The sequence below is a fragment of the Typopeltis vanoorti genome, chromosome 20 (genome assembly GCF_054136105.1).
Source record: "Typopeltis vanoorti isolate ZY-2024b chromosome 20, IOZ_Tvanoo_1.0, whole genome shotgun sequence".
NCBI lineage: Eukaryota > Metazoa > Arthropoda > Arachnida > Uropygi > Thelyphonidae > Typopeltis > Typopeltis vanoorti.
The window spans coordinates 19,850,694-19,868,997 of NC_143568.1; the positions used below are offsets into that span (position 1 = coordinate 19,850,694).

Below are 18,304 nucleotides of genomic sequence, written 5' to 3' on the forward strand. Positions count from 1 at the left end.
ACGAACTGGATTCCAAAAGAAGGGAAACGAGGCTGAGGACGTCCTAAAAGAAGGTGGAGTGATGAACTGTCAAAATTTGTTGAGAAAAATTGGTCAACCACTGCCAAGAACAGATAAAGGTGGAAAGAACTGGAGTAGGCCTTCATCCAGCAGTGGACAGAAAATGGTTGAAAAGAAGAAGTAATGTAGATATCCCCATAAGCTTGACCGTCATGCAAGAAGAGCATAATGATCTACAACCATGATCCCCTGGACTCCAAACACTTCTTATGGTGAAAGATGAAATGGAATGAATGAGCCACTTAGTTTTTCTGCCACTCCTTTTATACATACTTTTTCGTGAGCATTATTTAATAATGCTCACGAAATAATGCAGTGTAAATGTGGTATTTAAAAACACATTTACACTGTATTCTTTCATATATCTTAGGATAAATTATACTTAACAGGCTTATGTAAAATATTTAATGTGTTTTACAATGGTATGGGTATCATTTCCTATATCACAATCCCAATTAAACTTTAATTACACAAACTCTTTCAGAAATATGATCCTTGCTATAAATGGAAATGATCAGTGGTAATTTATTTGGTCTCTGTTATCCAGAAAATTTAAAAGCCTTTGTAGTAACAAGGGCCCTTTGTACTACAATGGGTTTTAAATTTTCTAGTAAGTAATTCACCTTTAGAAATAAATGGGAATTACAACCAGAGCATCTTTCTATCCTTGGAGTACCTCCACAGTTCAGCTGTGAGAGCACATCTATCCTTTAGTTGATCTCCTTGCAAACAGAAAACTTACAAATTAATCTCCATCATGGTTACTTTACTTGACTGTGATAGGCCAATAAGTAAACATGAAAGGGAAGAAGGAATAGTATGAATATTTACAATACATGTTACTGAAAAGTGGGAATCTGAAACATGAATTAACAGTTTTCCCCATCTTATTCAAAACAATTCAATTTTGAAAGTAAGTTAATTAAAAGATGATGCAACAAATCTGAAAGACAATCATCAAATACTCTACTACTTACGAACAGAATGAAAGAGAATTTTAAAATATTGACAAATTTAAAAAGTGACCTTATAAAAATGATGAGACTTGCTGAATGATACTACGGAACTACCTGGAAACAGTTTACTACAAAGACAGAGAAATTTAAGTACAGACAAGAGAAAGTCTGTATAAAGCCAGAATTGAACATTGCTGACAAAATAAACACAGAGACTACAACCATTATTTACATGATGAAACAAACAACAATATACAGGTGGATAGGGAGAAGATTAAATGTATCTGGCAGGAAAAAAATAAATAAGTATCGAAGTTTTACAGGCACAATGGCACTGAATTTATATACATATAAACTTAAATGCAAGCAAACCAATTTTGAAGAGAAGAACAATACACTGCTTGGAAAGAAGTCAACAGGCACCATAGTGTGAGGAAAAAACAGCTATGGCAGCCACCTTAGTAAGATGTAGGTCCTTCTTTTGCTGAGATGACTACAGCAATCCTACTGGGCATATTTTCTGCAATGTACAATAGCACTCAATGGGAATTTTGGACCATTTTTACTGTAGGTATATAATGAGGTCCTGGACTATTATGTGGAGAAGGACATCCCTTGACCTCATCTAACACTCCATTTCATCCCAGATATGTTCAATAGGGTTAAGATCAGGCCAGTCAAATGTGACGTTCATATCCACAAATCACACAGCTACAGCAACAAGCTTATGACGAGGTGCATTGTCTTGCTGAAAGAGACAATGGTCAGTTCTGCAGAAATGTCACAAAGTAGGAAGCATTGCATTGTCCAGAATGTTTAGATACTTCTCAGAGTTCAATGTTTATGGCGCCACAGAGGCCCAAGGCCAAACCAGGAAAAACAAGACCATACAATAACAGTGCCACCACCAAATTTCATAGTTAGGATTACACACTCTAGCAAGAGACGTTCACCAGGCATCTGCAGCACCCACACCATTACATCTGCTCAGTAGAGGGTGTAGCACGATTCATCACTCCATAACATAGCTTTCCAAGTTACCAAGTGTCCCACTGACATTGACGCTGCATGTTGGTTCAGGTAATGTGGGGGCTGCATATTGTGGTCCTACCATGGAAACCCATGTTATGAGCTTCAGTTCTGAATGATTTTGTGCAAATTCATGTTCCAGTAGATGCCTGGCAGTTTTTACATATTATCCTTCATAGCAATACAGTCATGTTTGGCAGGTGTGGTGGTCATCCACATGGCCTTGCAGTTGATTCCCTGCACTTTCATCTCAGCATAGTATCACTGATTGTTGATCTGGGATGGCCCAATTTGTCAACAATTTGCCAAACAGATAAGCCAGCAACATGGCATTGTATCACAATGCCTCTTTCAAACTCCGTCCGCTACCTTCTCGTAGTCATTTCACCAGGACAGTTGCACTGACTTGGGAGCACCATATTCCTCCAATTTATACCGACTACAAACACGACTCATTACATGGCATGATGCAGCTTATCCACGGGGTTTCTGTTGACCTCTCTCCAAGCAGTGTATATACCAATAGGATATTTATTATCAGATGTGATAATAAATATCTTATTATCACAGACTATGATCAAAAAATTTAAGAAATGGTAAGGTAATATAAATTAATATATAAATTGAAATTTAAAAAATGCATTCCCTTTTATTCTCTAAATTAAACTATATATATTATAAAATTGCTTACTAAGTGATATTAGTTATAATGCAAATCATTCATCAGATTATTTGCTGATTTTTAGAAATTGTTAGCACGATCTTTTGTTTGACATGGCTGTCACTAGGTAAATAACACTCACCTGAGCCAGGGAAACACATCAAATTCTTCCAATGACTTCCCCATTAAATCATTAGGTAACTTGCTGTCTCAATAAAACAGAATTTCTTTTAACATCAATGATACTGTTTCTGATGCTAAATCCTCTCTCAGCTTTTGGTGAACTAACAGCAAGTTCAACATTTTTCTAGGACTTTCAATACTGTACATGGTATCTATATATTCAATATTTTCATTATCGACTAAGTTAAGAAAAAACATTTATTGGAATGTCATATTTAGCATGTTGGCTTAATTTTTACTTATGTCCAATCCACAGAGCTCTGCAAACATCATGCAGCCAAGTTTCTGGATTTGATACATAGAAAATACTTTCCACTTTTCTCCCAAACAACAAATGCATTTTCATAAAATTTATTAGACAATAGCTTTTCTCTTGAAACTGATACTTTGAAATTTTTTCTCTTGAAATGATATATCATCTCTTTTAGTTTCTATAACATCTTTCTTCTATTTCATAGTTTGCTTTATTTAGTTTTATATGTTCAACCACTCTGATCATGCACTGAATTAATCTGTCAGCTTTAATAACAAACATTTATTTCTTATAGAGCTATTCTAATAGATTAAATATTGCTTACAACCACCAACTCTGAAATTGTAAATTTTCATTTTCTAAATGAATATTTCTGTTTTGCAATTTTTATTCAAGGGAACATAACAAGACTTAATACAATTTTAATACTGTTTTTGCAGCTCTAGCACTATAGGCTATTAATCCATTAAGGTTCAAATATTTTGTTAATTTTCCTTATTTCAATTCCATGTTCTTCAGATGTTAATTCACTCCAATGTAATGTGCAGTAGTAAATAAGTTTATCAAAAAAAGATTTTAAACAAAAACATCTAGCATTTTTCTAAAATTTTTGTTGAAACTCCAAACTTTTCCTGTAGCATTACATTGGCACATCTGTAAAGGCAAATCTCTAAATGATTTGACTTTACAGACACTGACTAAAGTTTGATTTCAGAGTGTTCCTTACACTCCATTAAACTACCTTCAAAGGCGTGAATTTTGCATTTTAAGTAAATTATTAAAATACTTATGTGAAACAGCTGAAGCTTCATCGATATGATTGAAATTTTACTGCCTTGATTTATAAGTTTTTGGAGAAGTTTTTTTTTTTGTTGCAGCTTTGCAACAAGCAGGGCTAAAAATCTGGGTTTCAGTGATAATTTTAGTGATTTTTGTTTTTTGAAGTTCTATTAAATATTAATAGAACTTCAAAAAAACAAAAATCACTGAAAAATCCTGAAAATGCTGAATTATTTTTTTACAATACACAGATAGGCATTATAAATTCTTGCACTTTCTTAATGTTTCTTGTTTGCTTTATTACATCACTGATTAAAGATTTTTTCTGGAGGTTTATATTATTGCAAACGCTTTATTGGGCAAAACTGATTGTTCAAATTTCTTTCCCACTGATGATTGTACATTTTCTCTATTTGAATCATGGGCTTGAATAGAATAGAACATGATTGCCATTCTGATGACACATGTAAAACTTTCAACTTCTAACAATACAACTTTTGAGTACTAACTGCATCCAACATTAGCAAATCGTTTATTACTGGTAGTCGCATTAATAATACCATTCATATTTTTGGTTGAAATAATCAAGTTGTTCTTCATTCCAGAAATACAAATTTCATTTGTATTGATTCTTGCAAAAGTAATGTGCAAGAATTAGTACAAAATTCTTGCATGAGATGAAGGTGCATGAGAATGAAGTTGATGACCTAGATAAGAATTTGGCAATAGGGACAGATGGAATATCAGCAAGTATGCTAAAGGTAAGTTCAAGCGAAGTGGCTAGCCATTTCACGTTTGTATAATTTAAGTCTCAGGTCAGGAATGATACCACAGGAATGTATAATAGCTTCACTGAACAAGGGTGGTGCAAAAACTGACTGATATGTGTAACTATTAACCTATCAGTGTCTCTGGTGTGGTGGTGAAGATTTTAGAGAAGGTGGTAAGAACTCGCATACAGAAATAGGTAGACAGACAAGCTATACTCTGCAAGGAACAGTGGGTTTACTAAAGAAAGGTTGTGTTTTAGCAATTTGCTCATATTTTATAACAATATAATGGCTGAGTTACCACATGAAAGGATGTTAAGGATGTTGCAAAAACTGGAGAATGTGGTGGGATTGAAATATAAACTCTTGACTTGGATAAGTGGATAGTTGACAGATGGATATCAAAAAGTGCATATGGTGGGTGTGAATCTGCCAGATTTAAAGTGACTAGTGGTGCCTCAGGGTTCAGTTCCCGGGTCATTATTGTTCAATCTCTATACATTAATGATAGAGATCATATATAACATGAAAGTTACAGTGCTTGTACATAAATGGATCATCAGCTCTCAGTAAGAAAGAATCTGTCAGATGACCACAGCCTAGCAAGAACAACCTCCTCTCTCCTGAAACTGGACTCCAAACTTTAATTTCAGGATTGATATCATGCAATTTATTTGCTGTTGCTTTTATCAACTGTCTGTATAGGGAAAAGACAAAAAGAAGAGAAAAACTCAGCGATGACTTAGCAGCCCCATTTCCCTTTATTCCAACATGGCTGAGAAATCAGGAACATTCAGATTTAGCACCAACAAAATAATAAGAATTTGATAGAGTATTAATGTAGGTTATACAGATGAGAATATATTGACAATAAACAGTGTGTGTATATGAGGTGTGGCTATTAAATAATGAGACTGGCTGATAAAATGTGGTTTATTATTACAATTGTACAACTTAATTGTTATTCCCTTCAACATACTCCCTCCCCTCTATCTATACACTGCTCCATACAAATTTTCCATTGTTGAAAGCAGTGCTAGAAGTCATCAGGTGTTATCTGCTTCAGTAGTGCACTATTTTCTCCTTTATCTCATCCACTGACTGAAAATGGGTGCCCTACAATGTGGATTTCAACTTTGGAAAAAGGTAAAAGTCACATGGAGCAAGTCCGACGAGTAAGATGAATGCACTGGAAAATTCCCACATCACTGAGAATGAAAAAAAAGCAAGAATGAGCAAGCTAAAACTGAAAGCAATGCTGATCTTTTTTTTTTATTTATTTTTTATTTTTTAATATCAACAGCATGGTAATGGTTGAATGGGTACCAGAAGATCAGACAGTTAGCCAACATTATTACTTTGAGATTCTGACCAAGCTGAGAGAACAAGCGAGAAAGAAGAAGAAGAAGAGACCTAATCCTTAGAAGAACAATGCTTGGATTCTCCATCAGGACAATGCTCCATCCCACTGTGCACTATCTGGCTGATAAGAAGATCTCAGTGTTGGACCATCCACCTTACTCGCCAGACTTAGCATGCGACTTTTACCTTTTTCCAAAGTTGAAATTCGCTTTGAAGGGCACCTATTTTCAGTCAGTGGGTGAGGTAAAGGGAAACCGGCAGCGCTACTGAAGCAGATAACACCTGATGACTTGCAGCACTGCTTCTAACAATGGAAAATTCATATGCAACAGTGTATAGATAGGAGGAGGAGGAGAGTATGTTGAAGGGGATAACAAGTTGTACAATTGTAATAACAAACCACATTTTTGCAACCAGTCTCGTTATTTAATAGCCACACCTCGTATATCTTATATTGTTTGTGGCCAGGAAAAGCATCAAAAGATCAAATAGATGTCTTGGATCTTGAACAGTCAGTATGGAGATGTAATAAATCAGAATATTCTTCTCTGAGTGTCCTAAAGCACTGGTGGTAGAACTGATGATGGCATAATCAATTTCCTTAGCTTGCACAGCAAAAGGTAGATTGGATAAGTACAAACCTCTTATGGGGGGGGGGGGGAACTTGTTCAGTGGCAATATTCTCTACATTAGTGCCAAGAGCTTATATAATCTTTTACCTGCACACTAAAAAATAAGCTGGTCTGCACAGGATTGGCAAAGGTTTTATTTTTACAAATTAGTGAAAATTGTTTCCATCAGAATGAGAGGCAGGTTCATTAGCTTCAACAAAAAAGTTGTAAATGCACAATATGTGAAAAGCACCATTTCTGGTTCAGTACCAGATATTCTCACCCACTACAGAGCCACACACGGATGACCACTATCCAACAAGAAATAAACGTGCTTCAAAGTGGAACACCAGAGTTACTGCAGACACTATACCAAACGTTGAGCTCTCTCCCTGGACTATGGGGGAGGAAGAATTGCCACGCTGTTGACACTTGCAGGTAGGTCCAATGGATGAACGATCCTAGCTGGACTGTCTAGGAGTGCCTCTCTTGCCAAAGAAAAGACCAAAATAGTGCATGTGCACCACCACCACTGCCAAGACCCCCCCCCCCCCCTCCCAACACATGCACACTTCCATGAAGTTTGCTATGCAGTTCAACTCATGGATATGAGTTGGACTGCACAGCAAACATGGCAGTAGGTTGTTGGATATCAGCGATAGTGGTCAGAGAACAGAAAAACCAGCACTATGACTAGAAATCCCTTCTCCCACATACAGGCATCCCATATGGAGGGAGTGTGAAGAAATCCTTTCATCAAAAGAGTGTAAGCTTTTGACTTAAAAGCATACACTCTCAGCTGATAATTGAAAGGCAGTATACATAACAAGACAGTAACAGAAATATACAGAACATTCTAGAAAGAATCAAAATAGCTAAGGTACAAGTGCATGCCCATAAATTATGTAAAGCGCCAAAATGGATCAATTTTCGCACATCATATATGACAGATTCTGGCATTCTGTCATCATCCACAGGCAGTCACGTCAACCCCCGCTCCCCAATAATACAGGATGATAAAAATCCTATACAGGGTGTTCGGGATAAATTTGACATATTTATAATTAATTATATTTTTCCGTAAGTTACATGTATTAACACACACTTCTCTTCATTTAAAAGTTTGGACCCTTCTTCATTCATATACAAGATGTCAGAAAGGATGGATAGCTGGAACCCACCTGAATCATGGAAGAGAATAACTTGTATCATGATGATTCGTGCCCGCCATCAAAATAAGGATATTACGACTGCTGCCCAATGCTCCCTGAATACAGTAAAAACAATCAGGCATGAACTAGAGACTTGCAATGGTGACTACGAGGATGTAGCAAGAAGAAAGATCCCTAGCAGACGATCTGATTGCGTTCGTACAGCAGAATTCCTCGCAAATCTGCAGGAACAGGTGTTGAAGAACCCTGGCATTGGAATTCGGGCTTTGTTCGTGGAGTTGCTAACTGTAGTCAAGCCCTGGATAACAAGGGTAGCCAATGGTAGGCCGTATGTATGGCAGCAGGATTCGGCCCCTTGCCACACCTCTGGGAAAAGTCAAAAATGGTTGTCTGAAAATTTCTACGACTTCACCAGTCCAAATGTTTGGCCTCCAAACTCCCCAGACCTTAACCCCATGGATTATTTTGTATGGGGCGCAGTTGAAAAAGACACCAATCGCACTTCCAGTAATACAAAAGCCCAGTTAATGGATAAAATTAAAACAGTTTTTGCGGCCCTTCCCAGGGAGACTGTAGCATCAGCTTGTTCGAGGTTCCGAAGCAGAATTGAAGCTGTGATCGATGCTAATGGTGGTTATTTTGAGTAAATCTTGTTGATAGTATTGTAATTAACTCTGCCTGTAATGTTTTTTTGTCAATTCATTAAATTTAATAGATACAAAGAAGATTTTCTTTTTCCTTACGAAACTGTCAAATTTATCCCGAACACCCTGTATAACATAGCAAAATTAATCAGCTCTGATAGTAGCTGTAACTATTGAACTTGACCACATTTTCAACACTTTCTTAACCAATGACTACAACCCCAACAAAATATTAAACTCTTCCTCCGTAATAAATTTAGTTTAATCCTTTATCCAGGTGTGAGCAAACAAAGTTTGTGCCTGAAAGTATCTTCAGGACTGGGGTAAGGTGGTACAACACCGGGCAACTCGTTGCAAAGGTGGAGCAAGTTCACAACACTCCTATCTCAGTATCTCCCATAATGCAAAACACACCTCCTTGCAGATATGTATAATGTTATGCATTAAGGGGAGGGCCACTACCCAGACTAGTTTCAACCTTTATTGAGGTCTGAGTATCTCCACTCAGACCTGGCTTCAGTGGGAGCCAGGTCTGAGTGGAGATACCAGGCAGAAGCATTAGCAAGGTCATCTCTACCTATAGGAGTTGCCAAACGGTGTGCCACCTTTTTATTAAATTATTCTGGATTTAGAGAAAGATGTTGAAAGTTTATTTTTCACTTGGTTAGCCTATAATAAATTTAGTGTAATCCTTTATCCAAGTGTGAGCAAACAAAGTTTGCGCCTGAAAGTATCTTCAGGACTGGGGTAAGGTGGTACAACACCGGGAAACTCGTTGCAAAGGTGGAGCAAGCTCAGAACACACTTGGATAAAGGATTAAACTAAATTTATTATAGTCTAACCAAGTGAAAAATAAACTTTCAACATCTTTCTTTCTCTAAATTCAGAGTAATTTAATAAAAAGGTGGCACACCATTTGGCAACTCCTATAGGTAGAGATGATCTTGCTAATGCTTCTGCCTGGTATCTCCACTCAGGCCTGGCTCCCACTGAAGAGACCTCAATAACGGTCGAAACTAATCTGGGTAGTGGCCCTCCCCTTAATGCATAACATTATACCCACAAGGAGATGTGTTTTGCATTATGGGAGATACTGAGATAGGAGTGTTGTGAGCTTGCTCCACCTTTGTAACTAGTTGCCTGGCATTGAACCACCTTACCCCAGTCCTGAAGATACTTTCAGGTGCAAACTTTGTTTGCTCACACTTGGATAAAGGATTAAACTAAATTTATTATAGTCTAACCAAGTGAAAAATAAACTTTCAACCTCTTCCTCCCCTGCTTACGAGCAGAGATTATGCAAAATATATCACCCTTCCATATATCCAGAGCACATCTGTAAATTAACAAAAATCCTAAAGAAATACAACCTTACTACCATTTACAGACCACATAAAAAAAAATTGCTATCCTTTATCCACTCCACCAAAGATGATCAACCACATTCCCTAGATCTACCAGGTCCCTTGCAATTGCAAACTCTCTTACTATGACCAAACAGGCAGGACAGCCAATACGAGAAGTTCTGAACACATGGATCACATCCGTTTCCACCATTACAGGATACGCTGGAAGAAGGCCATTCTATTACACCTGCCCTGAGAAACTTTCTAAACCTCAACAAACTGGGGTGCATGAAGTTGCCCCAAATTTGGGAAGCACTTAATGTCAGATCTTTAGCACAACAGCCAAGACCATCCAATTTAGCCGAGTAGGGGATATCATTTAGGACTCTAGGCCCAACTTTGGATTCCTTTCTTCAGCCTCATTTGCCCAGTGTTAGCAATCCCTGATGATGACAATGCAGCATTGCCAAAATATAGAAGTATTAATTAAAGTTATTATGATTAATATTTAGTATATGTTGTAATTTCCTGAAAAATAATACTTATCATATATGAAAGAGATCTAAATATATATAAAGTAATTTATGAATGAATTCTGAAATGAAGAGGAGAAAACTATGATAACCAACACGACTGATTGAAAGTTTAGTTTACAGGAGTGCTTTTTTTTATTGATTAATACTTTGTTTTTTTCCCTTTTTTTATGTATAATATTTGAAAATCTTATAGAGAATTACTTTATTAATGCATTCCTTGTCTGTTCAAACAGTTCATGATTAATTCTCTTCATCTCATCCCCCAAACTTCACTGAATGCGATAAAGATGTGTTGCTATCAGACCAAGGTTTGGAGAGAAATAAATCTAACTTAAGTTCTGGCTTTAATGTCAAAAAATTTCTCCTTTCAGGAACTTCAGAACTTTCTTATAAATAATGATTTTAACATTAATAACAGGGACCAACTAGCCCTTTAAGCGCTAGAAAATTAAGATTGCTAATTATCTGCTTGATTAATTCAACAATGACACACTGTGTTTACAATTAAAATGCAGTACTATTACAAATAGTACTGCATTTTATCTGAAACTGCAAATGAAGTAGCAAAAATGGCTGCAACATCCAGTCATACCACAGATTTCAATCTTTTTAAAACCACTCAAAAAGAAAACATAAAAAGAATGATTCTCCAGGACATGAATCACCACTGGTATTCAGCAGAAAAACCAGGAGCTAGCATCAACTCCAAGTTTAATCGTTGTGCCACTACCATGATCTCTCGCCTCAAGACTGGCCACACAAGACCAATCAAGTTTAGCAATGGCATAAAAGTCTTCCCCATCTGCAAAATCTGTAATATCGAGGAAGCATCGCCAATGCATTTACTAAATTGTAAGAATATTTCCAAATGTGAACTTTATAACAACCCATAAAAGGTGCTGTATAAAATACATGAATTTGACCAATACCTGGTGTAATAATAATAAAAACAATAACTGATTTAATACTTACTGAAACTGGAAGGGGCCTGGAGTAGATGTTCCAGCAAAGTTAAATGAAGGTGGTGAAGTTGGATTAAAGTTGATAGGAAAACTATTATTTGTCTCTCCTTGAGATGGAAGAGTAAAGTTAAAATTGGCATTCTGAGCCGAGGACTCACTTTTCTGTGCCTAAATAAAAATAACAATAAGAGAGAACCTAGAAAGATATGCAATAACTTACATAATTACAAGTGTGATCATAGAGCTCACAATGATCATATATGTGATCACTGTGAGCTTTCTGAGGATGATGAGTGATATCTTTGTGAAGAATGATAACCTACCATATATTTCAACAAAGAAAATATGGTTGACTGGCTAAATTAATTGAGTATACAACATACCTGCATAATTTATAATCTATAATTTATCCTATCAAATGTAAATATCAACAGGATTCAAAATTTATTTTGTCTTCCATGATGTTGAATTTACATTTACAGTTGAATTCTCACAATATCATTTGTAGGAACCACAGGAATATTTTGCCGAAATGAATTTTCTTTAATGCAACAATTTTGATTCATTCACCCAAACTTTCAGCAGTTTACTAAAGTAAGTTCATCATAACTGTCTGTGCATGTGGTGGGTGAGTTGATTACATTTCATAATTCCAAATTAGGTTAATTAATGGTTCCTGAAAATGTACATCTTATATCTTTAAATGGATTATTCTGGTAATCAGTAGTTATCAGCCTTCATAGCTCAGTCAGTACAGACAAAGCCCTTTGGTCAGAAAGACCTGGGTTCGATTCCTGTCAGCGATGTGAGGAACCTTTATCTTGTCTCTTTTGATGAAAGGTGAGTTAGCCAGTCTCATACAAGGTAGGGGGTTTTTTCACAAGGAAACTCAGGTTTTTCATTCCCCAGAATAGGCAAACCGATCCCATGAACACATGCATCTACAGACATAGGACACACTCGGTGTGGGGGGCATAGGACTAACCACCTTATCCTCGAGTTACGGTTGTGAAGTCCAAGAATACTTAGAAAGGTCATGGGCACTTTAGTGCGTTAGAACCACTAATAGGAAAATAGTAGAGTTATTGCCCATTTCAGTGCTTCAGTTAGGTAAGGTTAAGGAGAAAAGAAGAGAAAGTTAAACTTGCATTTCAACAATGTAATATTATGAAACCATAAGTGAGTCCAATCTGAATTATCGTTGGCATCTGACACAGACTGAAACTATAAAAGAATTTTTTTGATCTCAGTCTATGTGAAAATAAGAAATAACCGAAATGGAGAAGGAAACGCAGAATGGAAAAGAGCTTGACAGTTTATTTGGCAAAAACTGATTTTACAAAGAATTTTGATTATTTCATTGGATTCTGTAGATGGAAAAGATTCCATGCATGCAAAAGAGTGTGAACATAACCACTGTATATTTTCTGAAGTGACTTAGATATAAGAAAGAGAACCCCCCCCCCCTTCCCACACACACACAAATGTCTTTTCTGGTGAAGATGGGGCATGATGGCACTGATCTTTTACTATCTGATTTATGAGAAGACAGATATACTTATTACAAGTATCCATGAAACACAATCTGTAAGCTTGAGAGATCATGACTTTTACAGCATTAGACCTTGTCCCAGAATATATCTTTCATGTATAGAGAAATAACAAAGCAGCTTCCATTTCAATTTCTAATTTAAACTGGATTCAATGACAAGCCATATTCTAATATAGGAATTTCTGTTATTATGCAGAGCAAAAATACTGGAAGTGATGTTTAAAGTTTTGATGAAAGGCAAGGATATGAGATAACAAAGAACCAACTGATTTGCAATCTTACTGTTTAAATGATGTATGAAAAATCCAAAGAAGATTATAAATACAAACAATTTTAGATTATAAGGAGAAACGTCTTCAATAACAGATATGTCTAACAGAACGTGAATAAAAAGTGGGACTATATTCAAAATGATTAACATATCTGAAGAAACTAAGAGCAAGACTGTATAACAGGCACGCTTAAGTGTTGAACGTTATTCATAATTTATTTTAGTGGCATTACCACACCAAACTAATTAAATTATAAAAAATACACTTATTAAATGGCTTATTTCGCTGGATTTCAAACCAGCACCTACAAATCACATTGCATGTTACACTTAGCATGCTACAATGAGTAAATGAAATGATTCAATTGTAACAAAGAAAAGATCTAAAATCCTAATTTGTCACCCTTCAATGTTGTACAAAAGAAGTATTACAGCTATGTAGGAGTTGACCTTAAGATACCAGTCACCCATTATGCAACCATACTTGTTCAAGTTAGGAGAAAAATAAATGACTAAAAATAATCTTACTACTTGCAAATAACTTTTATTATTATTATTATTATTATTATTATTACGGGCAACTCCAGGGAGTCATTAGACTCATCGAGGGAGCCCCCAAATCATTTTCATCACAACTATTCGACATTCATACAGTATCTATCATACCTCGCCTTAAACTCATTCACTGTCACAGCATCCACCACAGACTCAGGGAGCGCATTCCACTCATTCACTACTCTAAAAGTAAAGAACCCAGCTCTAACACCTTTACTAACCACACTTTTGCCCAGTTTCCATGGATGTCCCCTAGTCCTCCCACAACCAGCCCTGTTCTCAAAAATATCTTCTGAATTAATTTTATAGAAACCCTTCAGTAATTTGAATGTCTCAATCATATCTCCCCTCCTCCGCCTATCAACCAATTTTTGCAACCCACAAATCCTCAACCTGTTCTCATACGGTTCATTCCACAGACCTGCTATCATCTTGGTCACTCGCCTCTGGATCCTCTCCACCTCCTCCCCATCAAGAAGAAACCTAGGTGACCAAATCTGAGCACAGTAGTCGAGATGAGGTCTTATCAAGGCTCGATACAGAGGAACAATAACCTGCTTGTCTCTGCTTGTCAACGTATTCTTCAGCAAACCAAGTGATTTGATGAGCTGATTTGGCCACTTTTGCAATGTGTCCCCTAAATTTCAATTCCTTATCCACCAACACTCCTAAATCTCGTGCCTCATCAATTTCCTGGAGCACGGTTCCACCAATGCAGTAAACTGCCTCCCATCTTTTCACCCCAAAATGCATAACCTTACATTTTGCCACATTAAATTGACATCCATTCTCCCTAGCCCAGACCTCCAATCTATCCAAATCATCCTGCAAAATTTTGACGTCATCTGCATTCACTATTGCCCTACCCAACTTTGCATCATCCGCAAACAAATGAACTGTTCCTCTCAGATCCTTTCCTATATCATTTATGAACAAATTAAACAGCAGTGGTCCAAGAACAGATCCTTGTGGTACACCACTAGTCACAGGCCGTCTTGTGGACTCTACTCCTGAGTAAACCACTCTCTGATATCTCTCCGTCAACCACCCTCCTATCCATCTCACCAACCCTATGTCCATTCCCATATGCTGCAATTTACTGATTAGAATTCCATGTGGTATCCTGTCAAAGGCCTTAGCAAGGTCCAGCAGAATCACTGTAAACCCATTACCCTTATCCAGTTCAGCCGTCACTGTGTTATAATACGTGAGCAAGTTACTGAGGCATGACCTACCCTTCACAAAACCATGCTGTCCCCGATACAGTATCCCATTTTCTTCTATCCAATCTTGTATTTTCCTCTTGACTATTTTCTCTAAGACCTTGATAATGATTCCTGTTATGCTGATTGGCCGGTAATTTTCAACAGCAGCCTTGGAACCACCTTTGTGCAGTGGAACTATTTTCCCCTCTTTCCACCCCCTTGGGACTGACCCAGTCCTGAGGCTCAAATTAAACATAATGGTCAAGGGCACTGACAATTCTTTTGCCGCTTCACGTACGACACGAGCTGGTATACCATCCAATCCTACAGATGTATTGACATTGAGGTTCTGTAACAGACTAGTTACCTCTACCTCATTCATCACAATTCCAGTATAAGCTGTTGGTTCCTCCATTTCCGCAAGGCCACCACCTGGATGATATACTCTTGCAAAGTGCTCGCTCAGTAATTCCACAACATCGACTGATTCAGTTACCTCCCTACCCTCAGCATTTTTTAAGATCATTCTACCATGAGCATTTTTCCTTTTACTTGCAACATATTGAAAAAACTGTTTGGGATTCTCTTTAGCCTGCATGGCCAATTTCCTTTCGTAATCTGCTTTTGCTTTTCTTACCACCCTTGTTACCATCCTGGCCTGAGCTTTATACTGTTCATGCACCTGATGGTCACCCTTCTCCTTAAATTCCCTCCACAATTGTTTCTTTTTTTGCAGCTCAAGCTTAATAGTGTTATTTATCCATTTAACCCCTACCTGATTTATTATTCGGACTCTTGGTATACAGTCAACCATTGCCTCCTGCAAACAGTTCTTGACCACCTCCCATGCACCATCAACATCCAGCCCTTGCAGTTTTACATGCCATGGCATTGAGCCAAGCACACACCTAAGCTTGTCATACTTACCAGCCCGATAATTCCACATATACCCTGTCTTAATTGTAAATTCGACTCCTTTAGCCACCTCCCAAGTCATGACCTTATGGTCACTCTCACCAATTGGTGGCAACAAGGTCATGTTCGTTACAGCCACATTCTCAGTTGCAATTACTAGGTCCAGCACTCTCTGCCCCCTGGTATTTTCCAATACATGTTGCCGTAGATAGTTGTCCCTTAATAACTGCATAAAATCCAATTCCTTCCTCCCATGTGCCCTCTCCTCTTTCCAGTCAATATTACCATAATTGAAATCACCCATAATAATTACCCTCTTTCCATTCATTTCTTCTATTTGCTTATGCATACTATTCCCACCATCCACTCCATCACCCGGTCTATAGCAGCACCCAATTGTATATTTTGTTCTGCTAGATTGTATCTCACACCAAACAGCCTCAAATGTGCTTTTTTCCCCATCCTGCAGTTCAACTTCTATACTCCTTGGCTGAAGCTCATCAGCTATCATCAATAACACTCCTCCCCCCTTTTTATTCACCCTGTCACTCCTGAACACGTTATACCCATCGCATTCAATCCCACTAGCTTTATCATCTTCTGTCAGCCATGTTTCACTAATACCGACAACCTGTGGCCTGGAAGTGCCAACCATGGCCAAAAACTCTTCCTTCTTGTTCCTAATACTCCTGGCATTAGTGTACATGAATCGCAGAAGCCCATTTGTCCCATCCCTACTTTGATTCCTTATACTAATTATCCCATTCTGATTTGTTGTCCGTCGTACTCGCCCGGGCATAATATACTCATTCATACACTTAACTGCCCCCCCTAAAGTCTGCATATCTACTCCCCTCCCCCTTAATAAATCTAGTTTCCCTGAGTCTGTACATCCACTTCCACATCATTCATCAACACTCTTTCAAGTCTCCGTACACCAACTCCATTCAAATGTAACCCATCCATCTTATATAAGTCCTTTCGCCCATCGAACTCATTCCACACATCCACAAATTCCACACCACTCTCCATGCATAACCCACGCATAAAGTCATTGGCAATTATGGCCCTCCTTCTAAACACTTCGCTGTCATACCGCGGTAAGATACTCACCATCCTAACTCTCTCACTCTTCTCTTTTGCTACCTCAAACAACTCCCTCACATCCTCTATCATTTCCATTTTGTCCTCTTTCAAATCATTCGTTCCTGCCACTATTATCATCTCTTTCACCCTCTGTTTTTGCAGTCGAATAGATTCGCTGACGTCCTTTATGTTCGCACCCGGCTGGTACGACTTCGTTAAACTCTCAATTATTACGCCTCTTAATAGTGAATCCCCATACAGCACTCGCTCCTTCATTTTATTGACGTTTACGTACATTCTATTGTTTGCCGTCACAGACTTCCGCCGGTTATTTGTTGGTACGTTCAACACACATTTTTGCATACGCTCCAGTTGTCGTTTGGCTCTGTGTATCGCGCCATTTAAACGGGCAATTTCGCTACTCGCATTTATCTCACCATTTTCATTATCGATCAAATCATCCATTCCTTCGGTGTTTCTACCTTCATTTACACTTTCAGCGACGCTCTCACACATATCTGGCACTACCACGCAATTCTCTAGTACACCGCCATTTTCTGCATTCTGACTACCGTTAACGATATCAGTCTCGATACACGAAACACGCTTGAAGTCCTCATTCTCTTTACACTTTCTACACATATTAACTCCACTATCGCTTTCTAACCAGACTCCTACCGCTCTTCGCAAGGCATACATCTCACAGACAGCACATTGCATAAATTCTTTTACATCAAAACTCTTAAGCAAGCATGGCGACCTGGCCGCCATTTTTTTCTTTATCGGTGCCATGTGTACGCTATCTTTTCTTAAAAATAATAGTTAAAATAACAGAAAACACGCAAAAATTGCACAGACACACCAAGAAACAAAAAGCAAACAATACTACTTAAAATTCTGGTAAGCACATTTATTAAGCACATTTGTTTTTTTCCATCTAATCCTGTGTGGAGGGTTGTGAAATGCTGGTCCAGACTTGCCATAATAATGGTAGCAAATGTATTTTTTATGTTCCTCAAGATGGGTGTTAACAGATCTTTCTGTCTGTCCATAGTAGGTCAAGTCACAGCCATATGAAACTTCATACACTCGTTTATCCTTAGGAGAGCAGATCAGAGTTGCTAATTTAACATGTGGTTTGAATGTGATGCAAGGTTATATTTTATTAATACTATGGCTACCTATGATGTACCTTGGACACAGGGAATAGGAATATTTTATTCTTGGATGTTTGAGAAGAGAGAAGTAAAAGGGTCATGTAGTACTTTATCTATTTTGTAGGAGTTATAGCCATTGGCCAGAAAAGTATGACAAAGATATTTAAGTTCGGTGGAAAGAGCTGCATCATTAGAACAAACAGCCCTAGCCCTGTGAGTGTTTATGTAGATATCTTC

At 37.6% G+C, this 18,304-nt stretch overlaps 1 protein-coding gene across 1 annotated transcript in view; it reads right to left on the reverse strand.

Moving 5' to 3' along the window:
- LOC150095268 (uncharacterized) overlaps positions 1 to 18,304 on the reverse strand; it is a 302,954-nt gene that overhangs the window by 12,032 nt on the left and 272,618 nt on the right. The window contains exon 20 of the mRNA XM_090410345.1: positions 11,337 to 11,494. Within this exon, the coding sequence (XP_090266471.1) occupies positions 11,337 to 11,494 (158 nt within the window). The remainder of the gene's footprint in view (positions 1 to 11,336; positions 11,495 to 18,304) is intronic.